Consider the following 19,174-nt stretch of genomic DNA (forward strand, 5'->3'; position numbering starts at 1 on the left):
GCTTTGTCAATTTTCTAACCAAATTTTAGTGCTATCCTTTATTTTCTTCCTCAAAATTTCAAGTCTTATAGTTTAATTTTTTTACGATAATATTATATGAGATAATAAAAATAAACTAAATCATAACTAACTAGATAGTGATGAAATATACTGATGGGTGGTATACTAGCCACACACAATTGCGTATTATACAATAAGAAAAGTGTAAACTTAGGTGTAAACCCCTTACATAATAAATTTTTGATATTTATTTGGATATCCAACAGTCACATATTCTCATTTCTCTTATACTATTACCAGATTATATCTTGTGTGATACGCGAAAAGACATATCTATAATCTATAATACATAATAAAGGAGCAACCATTTTTTAAAATCTCAATTAAGGAATTGAAATACCTAAAATACTCATTTCCGTTATTCATCAATTTAAAAAGTTCTACCTAATATACCTATAGTACCCTTAATGAAATAATTTACAATATAAAAAATCTCTCAATCCTTAAAATAACTACGCTATATCCTTTAACATATGTACACCCGAGACTTTTGACTGTTTGACTAATTATGCGATTTGACTAACGAACTCGCTAAGTAATATAACTAAGTGCTTTTCTTGGATTAAATGATGAGTACTATACTTAACGGTTCGGTTCATCCCTTACTTGATGGTACGGTACTAAACGATGCAAAGCGTTTGATTAAGCTAGTAATTGAGATGGGTCAACCCTTAGATCTTACCCACACCCATGACCCACCTACTTGACTCAACCTTATCCCTCCAAGATCTTGCACCCCATTCCACCACTACCCACTCATTCATCCATTCATTTTACTCTTCCATTTCTCTCTCCAGCTCTCATTCAAGAACACACACCTTAGTCTCTCTCTCTCTCTATATATATATATATATATTCTTACACTCTTACAAGATTAAGTACCATTATTATCTACTAAGCAACATATCAAAAACTAGAAAGTCAAAATGCAAAGAAACACTCCAATCGGGTCAAAAACAAGATTTGGTAAGTGAAACTTATCCCAGCTTTATCATTTTGTGTTATTTAACATGATTCTAAGCCAAACCCTTTGAGTCATGGGTCAAATTTAGGTCAAAAGGAAAAAAAATGGGTCAAAATTAGGGTTACAAAATGGGTAAACTAGGTTATATTCGGATTTAAGCATGGAATTGTTTTTATGGATTGAGTTTTAAAGTGGGTTGTGTCTAATTTTGTTTATACAAGCTTCAAAATGGTCAAAAATGAGTGTGGGGTCGATTTTGATGTGAAAACCCGTTTTGAGCAAGAACATCCCTAAGTGTGCCACATGCAGTAATTCACGTGCCACAGTTTTTGTGTAAAGTCCAAACAGATTCAAATATGCGCCACATGCATGTATGCATGTGCCACATATTTTCCCAAAAACGTAAAAAAGCTAAATATGTGCCACGTGCATTTCCTACGTGCCACATATTTGCTAATTTTGTATTATTTGTGTTCTAAAATGTCTAATCCTTAGTTGCTTAACCCATACTCATCCTTACATCTTAATAATCCATAACAAGGAGCGTGTAACACTTTGATTTCTCAGTCAAAATTAATTGTCAAACCTCAACTTGTGTTCAACCAAAACCTTTGTATCTTTAACCAAATGTTCTAAACTTCATCTTATAAACCATCTTTGGGGTTGTGGCATAGTGTAGGATATAGTGTGATGATAAGATGTTGATGTAATAGATTTGTGATTGTTGTGCTCCCTGTTCACCTACTAAAGCTCATTCTAACGACATCTAAGGCTAAGGTGAGTTCCGTAGCTCCCTACTCAATTGAGATTCGGGCTGAAAAGTGTACACATATGTGCTTGATTGTTTGATTGATTGGTTGATTGGATTGAGTTACGATTTGTCTTATTGCTTGATTGATTGTTTGATTTATTTGTTTGACGGTTTAACTTATTGTTGTTGGATTATGTTTTCCATTTGGATTATGTGATGTGATTCGGATAGTTGTACATACATGGAAGACGATGATACATTTAATGAGTTGTAGATGTGGTGGGAAAGTTGCGGGTGACCCTATATATAAGCATCTATGGTTCCTTAAATGTGAAGTCGTATGAAATGTATGTGGGTTGTGGTTTCGGTTGGATTGTGGTACGATGGACTTGTGAGTGGATTTGGTTATGCATGTACTTATTGATTGGTTTGGCGTACTCCCAAGTATTCGTACTTGATGATTTGTACTATGTACTCCTAAGTGTCATACACTTGAAAATGTGCTTTTGTACTAAGTACTCCCAAGTGTCATACACGTGAGAACACGTTTTCGAACGACGTACTACTAAGTATTCCATACTTGAGAACATTGTAGTTGTGGTGTTTTTTTGTTGTTGTCGTGGTACACTTATAATACATTATTTGACGTCTTATTGTTTGGACACATATATTGTGCTTTCTCTAACTATTGTGATTACACACTTGTACAGGTACTAATACGTGGCTAGGTGACGCCATGAGTAACCCTCTTTACATTCATGTGTGACGCGATGGTTTGCCGTAAGTTATGATTTACTTACACTTTGTACATATTATGACTTGCTTACACTTTACACATATTGTGATTAAAAAGCAACACATGTCTGATCAAAAATATAGACAAATATTGTATATAGTTAAATATTACAAAAGATATATGCAATATATGTGTTCAATGTTTTAAAAATATATTCTTTTAATTTGATTTTACCTATATTTTTTACGTTTTAATTTACATATTTAACAATTTATCTTATTTTAAAAATGTAATAAACAATCTGTGTATTTGACAACTAACCTAATCTCAATTGACCAATCACAGTTCTCAATATCTTTAAATTAAGTTATTAAACATGTGACTAAATTATATTATCTAAAAAAATAAATATCATCAAAGAACTTTAGTTATTAATTATATGAGTTAATTATACTTTTGGTCCCTGTCGAGGGCTAAAAATTACCGTTTTCATCCATACCTTACATAGATTACAATTTTAGTCCAAAAAACTTTGCTTCATCAACGTTTTTGGTCAAATTCTTGGAACGGACGTTAAACACCCATCACGTGATCTGCACATGATAGGTATTTTAGTCTTTTCATTATACATTGACCAAAAGTGTAATTAACTCAAATCTATATCTCAATCTGTGTATCTATATCTATCTGTATCAATCCATATCTATATTCAGTTTTTATATATCTAAATCTTTATCACTATAAATGTTGAAGATAACATACAATTAAGACACGAGAATCAGATCTACATTTTCGAAACAAATCAAACCCAATAAATCCACAAATCGATATCTCTCTATCTCTATATCTTTTCTCAATATCTTTGGAAATTTATACTATATAAAGAATTATGCACATTAATTCATTTAGCATTTTCCTAAAGAATATATCGATATCGATATTTATATCTATATCAATCTTTATATTTATATCTCTTATAAATCTATCTCTCTCTATATATATATCTATATATCCAGATCTATATCTATAGTTTTTTGTGGGAGCTACAATGGTGTGATGGGTGGCGGAGAAACTGGAAGAGAAATTGATAGTGGTGGCGGACGGCAGTGTTGGCTGTGCTTTGTGAACGGAGTCATCGTTTTGTTCATCAGCATCATCATCATCACCGTCTATATGTGTGCATGTGTGTGAATATTTGGGTTGTATATGTATGTTTCGTGCTTTTTGGAAAGGAGGTAGATAGATTGTGGAGATTGAAGCAAAGTATGGTCATGACCAATGTTTAACACGTCATGAGATATTTATGTAAGCTGCTTCTTTAGGCTATTTAGAAATTGAGCTATTTATGTAAGCTATATCTTTGTATTTTGCTACTGCTAAACTTCATTGATGATATTGATATTCAAGATTTGGAAGGTATATGATGAAGAAGATGATGGATATGTTTCTCTGTCTACATTCATATAGTATATTACACTTTTGGTCCCTGTATAATGAAAAGACTAAAATACCCATCACGTGCATATCGTGTTTAACGTCCGTTTCAAAAATTGGACCAAAAGTGTTGACGAAGGAAAGTTTTTTGGACTATAACTGTAATATATGAAAGGTAGGGATGAAAATGATAATTTTTAACCCTCGACAGGGACCAAAAGTGTAATTAACTCTAATTATATTAATAATTATATCAAAAGTCATATTAATTTAAATTTTTTTGTTTTCCCTTCATTAGTTTATACTTTTGTGTTTTTCATCATTAACTTTCACTTTCCATCATTAATATTTTAATTTAGAATGGATATATATTATTTAAAGTAGAAGGACTAATATTATATTTACTTAATAACAAATTTGCTAATGATACAATTATTTTGATTTAAAAGTTGCAACAAAAAGTTTGAACTCATCTAACGGTCTTTGTTTCTCTAATAAAAGAATTTAACACTTTTTACATATATATATATAAAGAAAAAATAAAGAAATAGTAATTGGATGGAAACCCCCTGATCCCATGTACCATTTGGTTTCCACTAATCCCCCAGCCAAGCTAGTGTCAAAATAAATCTGAATCACTTAATAATCCTCTTATTATCTCAAGTTTACTTTTGGTAAGATTCGAAACCATGACCTCTCCTGAAAAGTAGCGGTTGGTGGCCACTGGGCTATTACCCAGTTGTTTGTTATCTATATCTATAATTCTTTATAAAACAAACTACCTCTCCCCCATTTAAATAATCTATCTTTAAAAACCTAAAATACCCCTAACTTTCAATATCTTCTCAATCCACACACTATATTTACCCAAAATACCCTCAAAATAATTCAACGCTATCTACACAAATTAACCCCCTACTTTATTCACTAATATAAATTTTCTATCTAATATGTCTATTATACCCATAATGAAATTATTTACAACATACATACTCAACTTAAAATAGCTATACTACCCCTTTAACATCAATTACATTTACATTGATAATAACTATGTTACCGCCAATGTCGCCACCACCACCACCCGTCGCCGTTACCGTCGTCGCATTGCGCAAGTACCGCTCTTGTTATATATATATATATATATATATATACGAGCATAGTACCCGCGCAATGCGGCGGGGATAACGGCGACGACGGTATAGTGGTGTTGGTGACGCGTGGTGATGACATCAACAATTGGTGTGGAGTGGTGTAAGTTGATGTTAAGATAATAGAAGTATTTTATAAATAAGGACTTAGAATGTAAATTAGCAAGATAAGGGTTTAGGATGTAAATTAATTCATTAAGGGCAAATTTGGTAATGTATAAAAACTCTTCCATGGCGGGGCGTTTATTAAAGACATTTTGGTAATTTCGCATGTGACATTTTGGTAACACTTTCCATTTTTAGGGGGGTGTATAATCTTTAATAAGGAGTATATATATATATATTTTTTTTGAGGGGAGTGTATAATTTTTAACGGTATACTAGGTTTTTAAAAAAAGTTGATTAAGATATTAACTTACAACTTTTATGTAGACATTACTAATTGTTGGTTGACGGAATCAACACGATGTCAAATACAAAACATAACAATGCATCTTGTGTAGTATAACCATATAGTGATATAGCCCATGAATGATAAATCGCTTAGCTTTTCAATTTCATTGTCTGTTATCAGTCCTATTGGTAAATGATGGATGGGGTTTCAACTACACACTTAATCCTAAGCACATTCAATTAAATATTCACAGTTTGTTATAATTCATGGCTACATTAATTCTTCCACTAGATAAGTATATTTTGAAATCCTTGACGTGAACATAATCACTATGATGCTGAACGTTTTAATTCCCCATCATTACTTGTCAAGCACATATTTTAGCCCATCCTAAAACTTTGTGACAACTAATTAACCAAGGCTCACGATGCATCTGGGATATCACAATAAGAATGGAATATATTTAATTGTTATTATAAGAGCGAAACAGGGGAAGTTGGGGTTAATATATAAAGACAATCTCAAACACATCAAACCAAGTCACCTCTAGAGATCTCCGGCTTCTCGTATTTGTGGAAATTGAAGAGTCATGAAAGCAAACAAACTAATTAGTATTATAACAAAAGTACCATTAACTATTTTCACACATCTAATGGAAAACAAATATACCCATATGGGGCAGAGGACTTATTAGAAAACATAGAATAAGGCAATATGCACATCAATAATAAAACGAATTTGTATCATAAACCAATTTATATCAATATAGTAAGATTTTTTTCAATTCATGAAAATAATAAAAGCTAAAATCTATCAAGACATATATTCAAATAAATTCAAATAAATAAATATAAATACTTAACCACATTAAGAACTTAAATCTAATGCGTTGAGCTAGTAAAGAGTTAATAGAGGAGACATAAGCTCAAAAATTTTGTATATATAGGACATTCGTGTGATTGGATAAGTAATATCAATTTTTTCATTAAAAAGTTTAAAATCCTACTATACTTAATAAAATATATTGACAATAATATATGAGAATGAAGGAGTTTGAAATTTGGTTTTCAAATAACGTAGATCCTATGAACAATAAAATGGGGATACTTTCAATTTTTAATATATATATATATATATATATATTATTGGTAGAGTTAAGAGAAAAAAAATGTTAAACTTTTAATCTAAGCCATTAAAAATAAATAGCAAACTAATCTTAGCCATTCAAATAAAAAGCCAAACCATAGATGTTATAAACTTGGTAAGTCTTCAAATATATTAAAAATACTACAACATGTGAAATTCAAATTCAAATCAATAATAAAAAAAACTAATAAAAACATTATAATCTTTTCACGTTTTTGATGTATGCATGGCATTATGGCAAGTTGTTAAAACTATCCATTGTTATACATCTTGAGTCCAAATTTTATTTCCATTATTAACACTAAGTTACTCTAATTAACAGTTAAGTTACTTTTATTAGTTTTTCTAAAAAAACGTTAAGGCTATATGGAAATATCAGGTTCTATTGTTATATTATTATTATTTAAAACTAGATGTATGCTCGCGCAATGCGACGACGATGGTGGTAGCGATGACGACAATAGTGGTGGCGGCGACGGTGGTGGCTCGGAATGTAAAATGAATTTATGTAAGAATTGTTCGTGTCGTTTATTTATGAGTTGGATGATATATGTTGTAAATTATTTCATTAAGAGTATTATAGGTATATTAGACGAAGACGTATAAATCAGTACATAAAAAAAAAGAGTAGTTTGTTTTATATATTTATATTTACTTTTATATTTATAAAGAAAAAAGATAAATGGGTAAAAATTGAACCCTCTGGTTCCATATACCATCTTGGTACTCAGAACGCACATCTGATAATCATCTTCACACATGAAGCACAAAATATATTTTTTCCACTTACATTTGATAATGTTTCAACACTTTAATGCATGAATAAATATACTTTATATCAGGTTAGTATATTTTGGGTAGTATTTAGCAATTATTTCATATTTTGGGTAGTATTTCGGGATCTTTAACACTGATGTGATAAACTCGGATTACCTTTAACTAGTACAAGTAAAAGATGAGTATGATACGTACATGATCCTTGACATAACCGGTTAGTATATTTTTTTAGAGTTTTGATAACTACAGTGTAAGGGTGTATTAAAATTTGTACTTTATCACTTAAAATATAGGGGATGATCTCTTCTCTTCTCTTATATTAATAAAAGAAGATTGTGATGATGTCATGTTCTTTTAAAAGAATTTTTCATAACATGTTAATATATTATCTTAATTTTTTATGACATCATCCAAAAAAAAAAACAATTTCAAACTTATTTCAAGATATAAAACATAATTTTAGTAGATATATATGGAAAACTTTTAATTTACTTAATTATTTAGGAGAAATAGAAACTAAAGATCAAAACCCGTATAATTAATTAAATTTTTCATAGTATCTTTTTTAAATTATATAACTTTACTTTTGATATCATTGTAACTTAAGTAAAATATTAAGTGTTATCAAAAGGGTTGATATTGAAATATAAAATAATTTTGTAGATTAAAATTTATCATTGTAATACTATTTCGAAGTTAGAAGTATGAGAATTGAATAATCAATTTATCATTAGATTAGATTTTTAATATAACAAATGTGATTTATATAACATCAAATTCTATTCAGCTACCCGCATAATATGCGGGTTGATTAGCTAGTTTTTATATATAAAAATACTACTTTTTATGCATGTAATAAGATACTAATGACAACCCTTAGGGCTGTCATTATCATTTTACATTTCTTTTAAATAAAAAACTGAAAAGAAAAGTAAATGTCTACAACCGTTTAATTTCCACGTATTTTGGGCACTGATATCTTGATGATTATGAGAGGGTTGAGATATAAAAAAACTTTACCTCTTTTTGACAAGTGAATTTTACCTCAGACGCGTATGATGTGCGCTAATTGTACAACGAAAGGGTCCCGCACTCAGCGGATTTTAAATAGTCTTTCTCACCATACCACCTCCTTTATTGGAAAATATCATCGAGGAGAACCTACCAAGACTCGAACTCGAGACCTTGAAATAAACTCTCCCGGAACCCCGCATAGCAGGTTTAGTGAAACACCGGGTTTAAAAAAACTTTACCTCAAAGACTGATTTCAAATTTTATTGATTAAAAAACCTCCGGCCAACATTCTATAAAAACATGTCGAAAATTTACATAGAGATATGATTTACATCTACTTACTAAATTATACAGTAATAGTAATCCACTTTCCAAACTATTTTTTACTTTTACTTGTCTCCTAAGTTATTCTCCTCATATAAATTAACATTGGGTTTCGATATAGCTAGCTAGCGTACCTAATTAATTAAGAACAGTTTTATATAACACTCGACCATCGAAATCTTCGTAAGCGCGATGATGAATGATTTGAGGAACTACTTACAGAATGCGAATGCAGATATATTCGAGATCATCAATTGGGCGATCACGGTGGCTGCTTTTGATCACCCAATAGAGTTTCTAATCAAGAGAGACGAAATCGCTCAAACTTTGTATTCGTGTGATGAGTCTACAGATTGCTTCGAATCTCATGACTGCCAAAAACGAACAGACAGTGTCGACCCGAGTGATAATGAACGAATCGAGAGAGGCGTAGTTGATCATGAGGTTTTGAGGATTAAAGAGATTATTGAAAAGAGTGGCGAAAATATCAAATCCGAGTCGTCGAGTGTTGTTAAAATTGAGAAAGTAGAAAATAGTCCAAAGGTTCAAGTGATTGATGATGAAGAAAGTATTACGGTTAAATGCGAGTGTGGAAGTAACTTTATGACGCCAAATTCTATTGAAGAGAAAATTGAAGAAACAGAAAGCAAGATCAAAATTGAGTGGAAAAAAGTAGAGAACGATTCAAAGGCTTTGGTGATTCCTGGTGAACAAAGTGAAGCTGTGAAATCCGAGTTGTCGAGTGTCGTTGAAGAGAACATTGAAGAAGTAGAAAGCAAGATCAAAGTTAAAATTGAGAAAATAGAAAATAGTCCAAAGGTAGAAGTGATTGGTGAAAGTAAAACGATTAAATGTGAGTCTGGAAGTAACTTTATGACGCCAGGATCTATGAATATAGTAGTTTTTAAAAGCAATATCGGAAAAAAATGTGAAGAACCCACAAGCATGATCAAAATCAAACTAGAAAACGTAGCGAATGGTGCAAAGGTTCAAGTGGTTCCTAGTAAACTAAGTAAACGTGAAGCAACCAAAAGCAAGATCAAAATTAAAGTGGAGGAAACAAAGAATACTCCAAAGGCTCGAGTGATTCCTGATGAAGAAAGTAAGGCGTCAAGTCGCATGGAAGAGAAATTTGAAGCAACAAAGAGAAAGCTGCAAAAGGGGTATTCGGAAAACATGAAGAAAAAACGACGAATCCAAATGATGCATCCGGATGAAGTCACTGAGCAGGGACTTCCCCCGGATAGAGGTAAACACATTATTGCTGAATTTCTTTGATTACTTTGAATTCTCCATCTATTTACCTACTTACAATCACATGATCATGTACATTATTTTCCTAGTCCAGTTTAATTTGAACATCTAAATATGCTTTTGCAAAATATGCTATTATGCCGTTAGAGGGCTCCCAACGGAGCATATCGCGTTACTGTTGTGACACCACTGGCAGCTGCCTCTAGTTCCTTTGTGTTACTTTCTATTATTATTTCTCAACCACAAGTTTTTTTTAATTTAATATATGAAAATATAATTATTAGGTGCCGGACAGTTTTATATTCACTTTTCTCCAAGAAAAAAGATATGATTATTGATGCAATAGTGCAATGTATGTTAGCTATTTATATAATAGTTGTTAATTAGTACTTGTACTTGGTAATTGTAGGATTATACTGTAGACTTGGGAACGTTGGGACACAGCCGAAAATTCCCGGTTTCATAGATACAGAGTATGTAGGCAAGAAGATGCACAGAACAGAATATGGATGGAATCAAACTGAACATGGATGGCAGAGGTACAAATTCAGTGGATATATGATCAAATAGAGATACAGAAGTATATATACTCGTATATAACAACTGTTTACTAGTTTTTGCTCTGTCTTGATTTAAAAGTTTGTATATTTCTTTGAAGAATACTGTTCTCTCTCTTTGATGTAGTACTAGATTTGAAATATTTTATTTTTACATTTTGAATAAATAATATTGGTCATGCGCAATTCTGCATATTTAATTTTTTGGGTTATCACCCGGTTTGTTTTATTAGGACGTGTTCTAGTCACTAAAATTCGAAACAAAATTCGGTTTCCTCACTGATACCGTTTACACCAAATTCAGTATTGGTAGTGGTGATGAACGAATCGAGAGAGGCATAGTTGATGAAGTTTTGAGGATACCGTTTACACCAAATACTGGTAGTGGTATCGATACCGTTTACACCAAATTGAGTACTGGTATTGATCATGTGCATATTTGATTTTTGGGTTATCACCTACTTTGTTTTATTGGGACGTGTTCTAGGCACTAAAATTCGGTTTTCTTTGGTACGGATACCGTTTACACCAAATTCAAAACCAATAACGATACCGAAAACCAATTCGAGTAATACGGGAGATATAATCAAGTGTTTTTATATAAGAAAATGAAAAATAAATCAACCTAATAATCAATTTAACAAGATGATAATAACATTTGACATAAGTAAAGGAATAAACAAGAAAAAAATTAGCATACAAAAATGGACATGTAGTTCATTAGGAGCGTGTGTATCTTTTTTCCTGAACGTCATGAGTTCGAGACTTATTTGTTACATTTGATTTTTGAGTGTTTATTTCAAAATTAATGAGTCAATGATGAAATGGAAGTTGATGTATGCAAATCTAATGCTAATATGACTATAGATGTGTCAGGTGAAGCATTATGGAGTTGACACATAAAAAAAACAAATGTGACAAGCTCTGAGGCAAGTCATGTGAACACTTTCTCATAATCAATATATATATATATATATATGGAAGAACATATATAAATAAATGATCACAAATATACATGAACAAATATTCACGAACAAATATCGAACGTCATGAAAATGAATGAACAAATGAGAGTTTTATTCATGTTTTATTTGTTAAACTAAACCAACAAATTTTTTTTGTTCATAGTCATTCATTTAACTAAACGAATGAACTTCTCGTCGTCATGAACTATTCGTTGAATGTTCAGTTTAAAACCTTTACCTATACAAGGATGATTTATAAAAGGAAAATGATAAAGCAACCTACTAATCAACTTAAAGTTTTTATCACATGACAAATATAATCTAACAACTTTTTCCTGGTTTATTCCTTTACTTATGTCAAATGTTATTATCATCTTGTTAAATTGATTATCAGGTTGATTTATTTTCCATTTTCTTATATAAAAACACTTGATTATATCTCCCGTATTACTCGAATTAAACATATTAAATTTTCGTTCTAACTTACACTAGATACAAGATTAATAATTTAACAATTATAAATAAAACATGTTGAAATTTGATGATATTATTATTTTAAAAAATCTCTTTTATCGAAAATTATTAATAAGAATTAATGAATATTAATTATATATTTTATAAAATAATATGAAAAGGTATAAAGTTAAATTTAGATATTAGATGTTGAAAGTTTTTATATAATAGAGATAATTCATGACATTTAAAATTTGTATAATATCATAATTTAATAAATATAGATAAAGGATGTTGAAAAATGATTATGTTGTCATTTTCAAATCGTGTATTTGTTTTAACAAGGGAAAGTGCCCGCACATTGCGGCTGTGAGATGGTATGAGTGATAGGTCATAAGAGGTGATAAAGCATAGAGTGTGATAGCAAAATGTTTTATCCGTACGACCCTAGCATTTAAAAGTTCGTCGAAAGTATATGGAATGACATCTTTAATGAAAGAGCATGAAATTTTAAGAACACCCATACAATTATAATTTATCGATATACGGTTTTTGAGATAAAAGATTTTGAAATAATTAGAGGAATAAAATAATTTATGGAGGAGAGAAAAACAATGAGTTGTTGAGATTTGAGGAGAGAGAAGAAAATGAGTGGTTGAGATTTAAGAAAATGAGATTTAAGGATGTTTAAATTAGTGAATAAAGAAGATGGGTATCTTAAGTACTTCAAATTATGAAATGAGATTTTCAAAAAAGACAAAATGCTTTATAAGATAGTTTAGAAGTATAAATTATTTTAAAAATGTAAAAAAAATACATAATATTAATATTTTGATTTAATTGCTTCAATTAAAAGTTAGTTTCAATATAGAAGTATAGATTATTTTAAAAATGTAAAAAAAATACATAATATCAATATTTTGATTTAATTACTTCAATTAAAAGTTAGTTTCAATCAAAAGTGTTTAGAGAGACTAGCATGGTGTCCGCACAATGCGGCAGTGACAATGACAATGCAGTGGCGATGGGTGGTGACGACTGGTGATGGTAACGACGAGTAGTATAAGCTATTCATGTAAATTAAATTGATATAATTTTGTTTAGTGTAGTTATTTTAAAAATTTAAGGATTGGTGATGTAATTTATTCCATTAGAGGATATATTAATGGTGATAATTAAATTAGTAAATAAAAAAAAGAAAAAAAGAAAGTATTTCTGTTATATCGTTTAATATAACTTTTAACATTTCTAAAATTAAATGGGGCTATAATTTTTATAAGTAGGTATAGATTTGATAAAATTAATGGATTAAAAAAAGAATGGTCCCTCTTCTTTGCCAAATTTTTCTGAAAATTTTGAACACCGCCAATCTTACCACTTTTTAGACAGGAAAAAAAAAGAGTGCACAAAAGCACATGAAAATCACGCTGCCGTCACTTTGCTCTACAAACTTTCACAATATTTGACCAGAAAAAATCTTTACAAATTATTTTCAAACACCATCTGATCTTTCTTCTTCGTTCAAAAAAACAAGTTTCAATATTTCTTATTCTTTTTATGCATAAATCCTAAACCCCATTTGATATGTTGTTTAAAATCAAAAACCCATGTGGAATATACAAAAATCTTGAAAAATAATCTTGATTTTGTTGTTTAAATCAGATGGTTGGGAATGGTGGTTTAAAGTATAGTAATACTACTACTAATAATAATATTAAGAAATCTTATTCAAGATTATTTGTAGATATAACATGTAAATTGGGTGGTTATTCATTTAGAAGTGTTCAATCTATAGATCCTAGAATGTCACCTGCTAATTCTTCTTCATCTTCAATTACTGTTAAAAATGTTAATTTATCATCATCATCATCATCAAAATCTCCTTTTTCTGGTCTTGTTATTTGTGTTACTGGACTATCAAAAGGTAACTTAGTTCTTATTCATTTTTTGTGTTTTTGTGTCATTTTATTATAATCTTTTGTAGTTAGTATATTGTAATCATGAATTGTGTTTTTTTTTTGTGTTTTTATACTATAGTTGATAGATTGAATGAATACTTGTGAATGTGATATACTAATATGCATATATGATATTAGGTTCCACATTTGCTTAATATTTTGAAGTTCTGACTTTTTTGACTTTTCTGGTCAAGTGTTTTTGTTTTTCAAATCAATTTTTGGCATGTTGCTGTTTGTACTCAAAGTGTAGTTGCTTGGTATTGATAAGTGATTTTATATACTTTGACTTATTTTGTTTTTTATTCACTACACAAGTAGCAATGTGAATTAATGTTGAATTATATATCAAATTGTTTGACCATATAGTCAAAAGGTGTCAATGGTTTTGACTTTTAGAACGAAAGCAGCATCGTTGATTATTATTATTGTTGTTGTATAACTTAACTTGTCTCATGATATGGATTTACAGAAGCAAGAAAACAAGTGATGGATGCAACAGAGAGATTAGGTGGTCAATACAGTCCACATTTGCATCCGCGGTGTACCCATTTAGTGGTCCAAATATCCTTTTCTTTCATTTGTCATCTTAGTAATTTTTCAATCGTGTAATTACAGGTTTTCGTGCAGTTACATTTACGAAAATTTTATCATAATTATTGATAATCTATAGTGCATACAAACTTTGTGTCATAAACGATTCGTCAACCTTGTTTCGTCAAGCCTTTTTGCTGTAATTTTCATAACTTTACCAGTTGCAAAAGGGAACCATTTGCTTTACGAATTCAAATTGCTTTTACATTTTTGATACAAATTTAACTCAAATATCGTTGATATAGACATTTTATAATGTAACATAGTTGATACATCTTTTTTGAAGTTTGAAAACTTTTATATATTTTGACTTCAAAATTAGATATGTATATCTTTGTTTTTGGAATCAAAGGACTGCTTGTTATTGTGGATTTTTCTTTTTTGACAAAATAGTTTTATATGTATATCTTTGTTTTTGGAATTTAAGGGACAGCTTGTTATTGTGGATAACTTAACACTTATATACAGCTCAGGCGGACGAAAATTTGAGCATGCTTTGAAGCATGGAGCCACAATTGGTCTCTTTATTGTTACACTTGGATGGTTTGTTGATAGTGTTAGGAAAAATGGTAAAAGTTTGTAGATTTCAAAGCTTAGCACAGGATTATTGAAGGTAATAAAGTTTGATATGATAGCTCTTTTAGGTAACCAATGTTTTTTTATTCACCACAAAATTTAAGGTAATCCGTACATGGTACCATGTTAAATTGGATTATGTGTCAGTAAGTTTAAAATGTCAGACTTTTTTTTACACGGTGTCCAAAAATCTGGTTATTTGTTGACAAGGGCGAAGTTTGCTTTGAAGCCAATTTTTGAAAGCTGGTTATTTAGTTAGGAGTGACAATAAAGATGGTTACTTAAAACATATATCAAACAAACCTTTGTTACCTTTATGCAAAAACCCATTAAAGATATTTCAACTGGTTTTAGGTTGTCTCTTTCAAATTTAATTCTTTTGTTATTTTTGGTCAGTGAGATTGAGTGAAGCCCTTTATGTTGTAAAAAATTTTGGAGAAAATCGTATGCCGAAGGATGATCTGAACATGCTTGCCAGTGGGAATACTTGTCTCCCTGTTGCCATGCTGGAAAATGCCAAACAACCAAATATGATTGAGAAATCGAGGTTATTCTCAACAGAAGAAGAGCTGAAAAGAAGAGGCTCAGTTTTTTCGGGTCAATCGTTTTATGTAGATCCGGAAGTTTCTGCTGAACTGCTAAATAAGGTACAACCTGATAGTTGGCATTCTGTTTAAATTAAGGCTGTGTTTTAGACATATTACTCAAATTTATTTTCATTTTTATGACATAAAAATGGAAATCTGTGTCTGATTGATGAGGAGCTTAATGGGGTGTTCGGATTTGTATTCTGAAAATTGATTATGTATATATTGATAATAGTAAGGGCTTCAGCTATTTGTTTACACATGAATGCCCTAAATACCAGTCTGACAATTAATTCCAAAGTGCAAATCCAAACGGTCTTCAATTCATGTATCTAATCGATTCTTTGGCTTCATTTGTTAACTTTTTTACATTAATCTTTATATGAACGAGGACCTTAACAACTTTCAGTACATTTGCAAATTGTAATACCTAAAAGCCACAATGAAAGAATGCCAAAAGGGGTTTAACTTATATCAATGAAATTTGGTTCCAGTAGGTTGTTGAGGCAGCTTTCGGACAAGGTGGTTCGCTTATGGATCAATGGTTGCCCGATCACAATGCTAGTCATGTGGTATGCGAAGAGTCTTCTGTTCAGAAGTATCTTGGTCACTCCAATCATCTTGTTACAGTAAGTTATAGCTCAAAAATCTTATATGTTTTTGTTTAACCTTATAAGTTAGGAGTGTCAAGATGGGTGGGCTGGTTAACGGGTTAAAACAGGTTCCAGCTGATAAGTTCCATTTTTTCTTAGGGCTGAAACGGACCTGGTCAGGTTCGGCTTGACCAACAGACATTGTTTGGATTTTTCTTATAGAAGAAATAGTTAATGTGATAATTATGATCACAAGTAGGCATGCACTCAATTGACTGGGCAACTTTCGACCCTTTTCTCTTTTAGCTAAGTTTTAATTTGACCCATCTGACCATTTGTGGGGAAACACAACTCAATTGAATCATTCATAAGTATCTGGGTCGAAATTGGAACCTCTATTAATTGACTGAATCCTTAAACCATCGCTCACAAAACGCATACAAACACTCGCATATGCAAGAGATAGATGAGTAAGAGAAAATCAGATTATATGCTGTTTTTTTGATTAATCATTGATGGAACTCAGCCCCTATGGGTTCTGAAGACTGCGAAGGAGACAAGGCTACAAAGACTCGTACATTTGTCTGCTGACTTGGCACGTCAGATTGGAATTATGCTTGATAATGCTCAAGGTGGAGGTGGTCGAAAGGTGTATACAAACTCTTTTGTTTTGGTTCCTTCTCAATAAGAGAAGTCTTATGCTTACATGATGCTAATTTTTAGGATAATAATGGGGTTGATGGTTTTCATGCTGCACAAAGTCTTCGAATGAATTCAAATTATGAAGAAAATCAGAATATGGCAAACCTTGCAAAAAAAGGTGTTAGGAATCGCCGTGGTCGACGTATGCAGGTATCAGTAGTTAGTTTTTCCTGGGTATAAAATGATACAATTATCTACTTCATAAATTATTAACCATTAAGAATCGATTCTGTAATTATGACAGACATGTGAAACGCCAATAAAACCATTAACACCAGCGACCCTTCTTGATTCAATTTGCTGGTCAATATCTGAGCCATCATCAAGTGCTTCTATCTACACTGACTCTGCCACTGACACAATTGAAGAAGAGAAAGAACCTGATGCTTCTTTTGTGAACAACACACGACCACTTTCAGAAGTGTAAATGATCATCTTTTTCTGATTCTGTGTTTACTTAGTTTTCAATATCATTTTAGTTTATTATTTGGTATGTTTTGGGCAGTGAGAAGAATGAATTGGTTCTCAAGAACCATTTCCTCACCATACTGTATCCAGTTGACAGATTCTCAGAGATGGGCCCTTGTTCAAGGACTTATTTCAGTGATACAGGGTTCACTTGTATGCAACTGTTAGATCATATCCATGCATATTACCAGGTAATAGATAGTTTTCTTTAAAGGCTAAGAGGTGGCAAAAGGGGATGACCTGACAGGTTAGTCAGGTTACAAATCCAATAGGCAAATGTATGGTGCATGTCTAATTGGATTGGCTCAGCATCTGTATATTGTTTCTTGTAGCTAATGTTTTGCTTTACCTATTAGAGATGAACATAATCTGCATATACCCATTCATATAAAAGTTTGTGTAAATTAAAACTATGTTATTGCAAAATTAATCTAGTTTTGTTATCTGAAAGTGATTTGGAAGGTTGCATAAATTAAAAGAACAATTTAGGCAACTCTTGACCCATTTAAACTCCTTCCTGTAACGAACAGAATTGAGTTGAGAGAATTTAGGAAGAAGAAGAAGAATTTATCATCAATATCATATCGATTATGTAATATATCCACATATTTATACACATATTCAGTAACTGCCACCGACGGCCTAAGTTCCAGTTTGACACAAACAACCCCTAAACTTCCTATTTTACAATACTAGTCCCTTGACTTATTTATTTATTCCTAATATTATGAATATTATGTAAAACTTCCGTTGCAACGGAATCTTTTGCTTTGGCCAGCAAAACTTCTTATAGATAAAGCCGGATTGGCTCATTCAGAAATAGCTTGAAATTTTCCCTATAAATCAAGCATTAATTGTTAACCAGTGCTGTTTATTGTTACAGGAGAACATGTCAAGAATAGAGATCGAGTTGGCCATTCATACTGATTCAAGGCACGCTGATAAGCTGCGATCAGTGTATTCAAGTAAAGAAGCTGCAGATCGTGGTTATGTGGAATTCAAGAGGATTGAGTTCTTAGGGAGCCGTAAAAGCTTAGAAATGCTAAAACGTGTTCCTGGGGATAACAATAGTAATGTATATGAGTTGTTGACCCACGCATAGTGCCATCAAAGTTATTTTTAGTCTGTGTATATGAACATTGAAGATTCAAAGCAACCTAGACCTGAGTGTTTAATGAAGATAATGTTTCCATGTATCGCATAGGCTAGGAGAGGTAATATGGTTGAGAACCAGAGTCAAAAATGAGCTGGCTTGTTTGATTATCCAAGATTGGTTGTACAGACTTGTATGGTTTCGGCTTATGGGGTTCCTATGAAATATTGTAATTTTGATTTGTTTGGTTAATTTGTTTTAGCCTTCTCAAATTTAAGTGTAAACATATACACATATTTCTTCTAAGATTTTGTTTTATTATTAATCATGTAGAATCTTTCATATCCAATCACACATTGTGTCACCTCTCTTCTTCATGGTATGAAAAGGAGATTGAAAATTGATTGATTGGTTTGATTTTGTCCAAAACATGTGCAAATATTTGATGTGTTTGTCTTTGACTTGAATACTTCAGCATTTTTAATTAAATATGTAAAATGTTATTATAAGCTTATAACCAATCACATTACGGCACTTTCTCTTGTTGATATAAGCAAAAATAAAATAGAAATTGAAAAATGAATGAATGATTGAGATTAGATAATCGATAATGTTAAATACCTGTG

The 19,174-nt window shown here is 31.2% G+C and overlaps 1 protein-coding gene and 1 long non-coding RNA gene across 3 annotated transcripts; both read left to right on the forward strand.

Annotated features, from left to right (window-relative positions):
• The first annotated feature begins 2,502 nt into the window (after nt 1-2,502).
• Nucleotides 2,503-3,930, forward strand: LOC122598799. Its single transcript, XR_006323730.1, has 2 exons — nt 2,503-2,555; nt 3,528-3,930. It is a non-coding gene; the product is annotated as an uncharacterized LOC122598799 (long non-coding RNA).
• A 9,396-nt stretch (nt 3,931-13,326) lies between these two features.
• Nucleotides 13,327-18,873, forward strand: LOC122602393. 2 transcript variants are annotated; one of them, XM_043775085.1, is made up of 10 exons: nt 13,327-13,904; nt 14,408-14,499; nt 14,996-15,098; nt 15,502-15,752; nt 16,190-16,321; nt 16,839-16,934; nt 17,009-17,137; nt 17,232-17,410; nt 17,493-17,646; nt 18,339-18,873. In XM_043775085.1, the coding sequence occupies exons 1-10, from the start codon at nt 13,643-13,645 to the stop codon at nt 18,555-18,557; spliced, it is 1,617 nt and encodes a 538-aa protein (XP_043631020.1). In that variant the 5' UTR covers nt 13,327-13,642; the 3' UTR covers nt 18,558-18,873. The 2 variants fall into 2 exon arrangements, with proteins under 2 accessions (XP_043631020.1, XP_043631019.1); XM_043775084.1 differs by having other exon boundaries at nt 13,328-13,904; nt 16,812-16,934.
• The last annotated feature ends 301 nt before the right edge of the window (nt 18,874-19,174 follow it).

The sequence above is a fragment of the Erigeron canadensis genome, chromosome 5 (assembly GCF_010389155.1).
Source record: "Erigeron canadensis isolate Cc75 chromosome 5, C_canadensis_v1, whole genome shotgun sequence".
NCBI lineage: Eukaryota > Viridiplantae > Streptophyta > Magnoliopsida > Asterales > Asteraceae > Erigeron > Erigeron canadensis.